The 3,945-nt window shown below is 35.5% G+C and overlaps 1 protein-coding gene across 1 annotated transcript; it reads right to left on the bottom strand.

The window, feature by feature from the left end:
• Positions 1-1,715: 1,715 nt before the first annotated feature.
• Positions 1,716-3,757, bottom strand: LOC107574627 (fucolectin-like; the record flags this gene model as incomplete). The annotated part of the gene is made up of 4 exons (XM_016261067.1): positions 1,716-1,870; positions 1,983-2,119; positions 2,279-2,561; positions 3,624-3,757. Coding segments are annotated over 4 exons (559 nt in total), but the record flags the coding sequence as incomplete, so codon positions are not given.
• Between the last annotated feature and the right edge of the window lie 188 nt (positions 3,758-3,945).

Genomic DNA, 3,945 nt, shown 5'->3' with positions numbered 1-3,945 from the left:
AGCAGTACAAATGCAGTGAAATAAGACTCTCTCCTCCCTTCAAAGATTGTGTAGTTTTAGTCCTAAGAAATACATTTTCTCAAGTATAAGGTGTATGGATGAAAATAAATGTTCTTTTTAAAGTAGTTTTCAAATAGCACTGTGTATTATATGCTGTATTTATAGTATGTGTGAGTCTTATACTGATTGGGCTGCGGAGGCTGCAACACTGGCTATCTACAAAACAAACTACAAATTAAGGATGAGACAGAATAATCCCACCAGGGTGAGTTTACATACATTTTATGTGTGGAGATTTATAGCACACATTGTGTTCAACACTCCGCAGTACTGGAATCACTGAATGACACATAGGTACTAATCAAACTATTCAAATGAATTGTAAAGCCTCACACACTTGCACACATATAAACTGTATTATCCTTGACTAGCATAGATTATTTGCTCTGTATCCTTATGTTCTTTTCCGTGAAGCTGGTTCTTTCAGACAGTTTGTTTCAATGAACTGGTTTGTTTCTGCAGTCACGCAATGATGTAAGATGCAGAAACACTTTTTTTTACACATAAACCATGAGAAACCATAAAAACTTTAATTTGGTCCTTCAATCAAGTGCTCGGTTCATGCATGCACATATCAGTTTTCGGTCTGAGTTGCACCATTTCCTCAGTTCGGTGACTGGAGGAGGAACTGGAGCTCTGAATGAGTTTGTTCATCACAGGAGCAGATGCGGCGGTATTTTGGCTCATTTCCAGTCAGAGTGACTGTAGGATGTCTGAAAGTGAGTAACGTTGATTGAGTAACGTGCTGCTTGAGCCGCAAACTGTTTCAGACGGTTCAGTCCGACTTGGTCAACTGATTCTTTCACTAAAAAGAATCGCTTCAAAATAATGATTTGTTCATGAACCGGACATCACTCCGGACCGTTTGCCTAAAGCTCTGTATTACAGTTAATAATGTTGTAAATAATGTTCAGTCTCTTGCACAGATGATTGTTTCACTTCATAAGATCAATATATCATCAGGAGCCACGGGTATTCATTGTGTGTTGCATGATCTACTTTCTATTATTATTATTATTATTCTCAAAACCGGTAGTTGCTGACTTTCATGAAGTCACCTACATCTTTGATGACCTGAGTGTGAGTAAATCAGCTAATTTTCATTTTTGGGTGAACTATCCCTTTAAGATGCTCCCCACTCCCTCATTAGGACATATGTTTAATTTCTCTTCACTTGACAAAATGCATTTGGATTCGGAACATGAAACTTGAGTCATGCATATTAGAGTTTGAGGTAGCCTATGATTACATAATACACTTATATAAATAAATATAAATTACCATTTGTTTGTGTGCATATGTGCATGTGTATTTTTATAAATAAATGTAATTAATTTAAATTGTCATGTTTGAAAGTGCTAAAATAATTGATACATGTTTGTTGCAATATGATCTGTTGCCTCACACAACTTTTCCTGCATCCTTGAGGGCTTAATTTAGGATAAATTTGCAACCCTGATAATTTATGGTTTTCCTTAGCCTATTTTTAAAACCCTGTAAGTACAGTATTCATCAAACAGACTCCAATCATCTGTGCATGTCTTCTGTTAAAACTGGAAGCGGGAATGTGTTTTTATACCTCCTCCTCACTGTAAACATCACAATTATTTTTTGATTCAGAAACATGCAATACAACATGCAGTGCTGTAGTAATTTATTAATGTAGAAAGCAAAGATAAAGAATAATAGGAGTGTTTAAGGTGTAAATACAAATCCCCTGGAGGAAGGATCAAGGTGCATAAGTAAAATGAAAACAATAGTTTCAGAAGATCAGTGGACTGTGGTGTAACATCATCTTGTTCCACTTAATCTGGCAATGAAATCAGAAAAAATACAAAATAATCATTAAGGCTGCATACACATATTACATATATACACATTCAAATTTCTAAACACCACGTCTCTCTCCGTTTATCTCTCACCTGAATATACCTCAACTTCACACAGTGTGAGGTATTCAGTGCGTCCAGGCACAATAAGGTTGACGTATCGACCCGTAACATGCTTAAACTCAAATGTTTTGGTGTTTCCAAGTGGGATGGGCCCAACAACTGCAGCCCTGTGAAGACACACAGAAACAGAGAAAAAGAGAGAGACATATCAGATATACTTCTGTCAAAGGCAAGTTTGTATTAAAATGATTAATTCAAAGTAATTTCATCTTATTTACTCATTTTCTAACAATTTATGTAAGTATTAAGAGAGAGACAGCACTTACAGCTCATTATTGTTGCCGTTATTCTCCAGGCTGTTGCCGATACGGATCTGGATACCCTCGACAGTTTTTTCACAACAGTCTCCACGATTAGTGATGCTAACCCTGGTTACCCTGTAGACGTCCAACAAGTCAACTCTCCACCAGGGGTTCGTGTCCCCGTTAGTCATGCTGCATGAGCCGAGTGCGTAACTTGACTGCCTGTTGCCATCGACAGCATTTTGAGCAGCTGCTAAATCACTGTATGTGGAAGACTGAACAGCTTTGCCTCCAAGAGCAAGATTCCCTGTTTAACATAAAATGACAGACAATAACTTAACTTTAATTTAAAACAGTTTCATCTCAAATCAATATGCCCATGTAATTATGTGTTTGGTGAAAAGCCATGCAATAAGTGGTATTCGTATAAATAGAAGTGGTCGCTTGTCTTGCTTGTAGCTATTGTTCTTCACACAAGCTTTGCGTTTATTACAAGTGAGCTAATCAAATATTTTAACTCAAATCAATATTTCGTGTCCAAAATTATTTATTTAATTAGCCGGGGATATTTTGTGATAGCTACTGTCTGGATGTACATTATCACTTATTGGTTAGCAAATGCTCAATAAGAATATTATATGTGACCCATGCTGGCAAAATGAGTGTGAATGCATACGGTCTAATATTGTGCTACAGGCAAAATAAGTGAAAAAATGTCAATTTGAGGTTTTCACAAAAATGAGTTCATTAAGCCCTCTTCAGATAGTAATTAGACATCTAAAATGATCTTTATTTATATCTTTATTTATTATTTATTATTATTTATTATTTATATCTTTATCTATATTGTATGTTTTCTGAGGGAAGTACCTTTGTACTCTGCTCACTTCTGGATGACTGCTGCTGCTTCTCACCACAAGTTGTAGGATATATCGTTGCAAAGCGCAGCATTAATTATTATTAAGAAAAGAATTGGAGGAAAATAAGCAATGTTGCTCTCTGATTTTAAAACTTTAACTAGATTTCTCTCAAAACTGACTTTGCTGACTCTATCGCATTTAAGCGGCTGTAGCCCAGTCATTTTTATTTTTTTTGTCAGATTCCAAAAGGTTATATATCATTTTGAAGGTATTTTAATGTAGAATGTGAAAATGAAGAGAACCCATTTTTGAAAATTTGCTCATTCTGACTAATTTGGCCAGCACGGGTCGCATATATGTGTTACTGACAACATTCACAGTAATGAAGAGCACTCACTTGGAACACAAATGTGCAATGCTTTGTCCTTTTCTGTTAATAAAATACACACAATAGTAAGTACATAAAAAGAATTATATCACAGAGTTGTCTTTCTCTTTCTGTCCCTCACCTCCAAACACCTCGACTTCACACAGAGTAAGGTATTCATCGTTCCCAGGTAAAAAAATGTTGACATATTGGCCGTTAACAGGCTCAAACTCAAACGTTACTGTGCCATTAGGAACAGTGAGAACAGTTGCAGCCCTGCAAATACATAAAGAACAGTGTTAAAATGGAAACCAGAGGCCTCTGAACACAATGTACATGTCTAAAAAAATCAATTAAACTGTACTTAAATCAAACGACTATTCATAAATGATTGTTCATGATTTATATCACACTTCTATATATATATATATATATATATATATATATATATATAAAAACAATAC

Source organism: Sinocyclocheilus grahami, unplaced genomic scaffold (assembly GCF_001515645.1).
Source record: "Sinocyclocheilus grahami isolate Dianchi unplaced genomic scaffold, SAMN03320097.WGS_v1.1 scaffold2293.1, whole genome shotgun sequence".
In the NCBI taxonomy this organism is placed as follows: domain Eukaryota; kingdom Metazoa; phylum Chordata; class Actinopteri; order Cypriniformes; family Cyprinidae; genus Sinocyclocheilus; species Sinocyclocheilus grahami.
The sequence above is the reverse complement of the archived record's forward strand: the minus strand, read 5'-3'. Positions and strand labels throughout refer to the sequence as shown.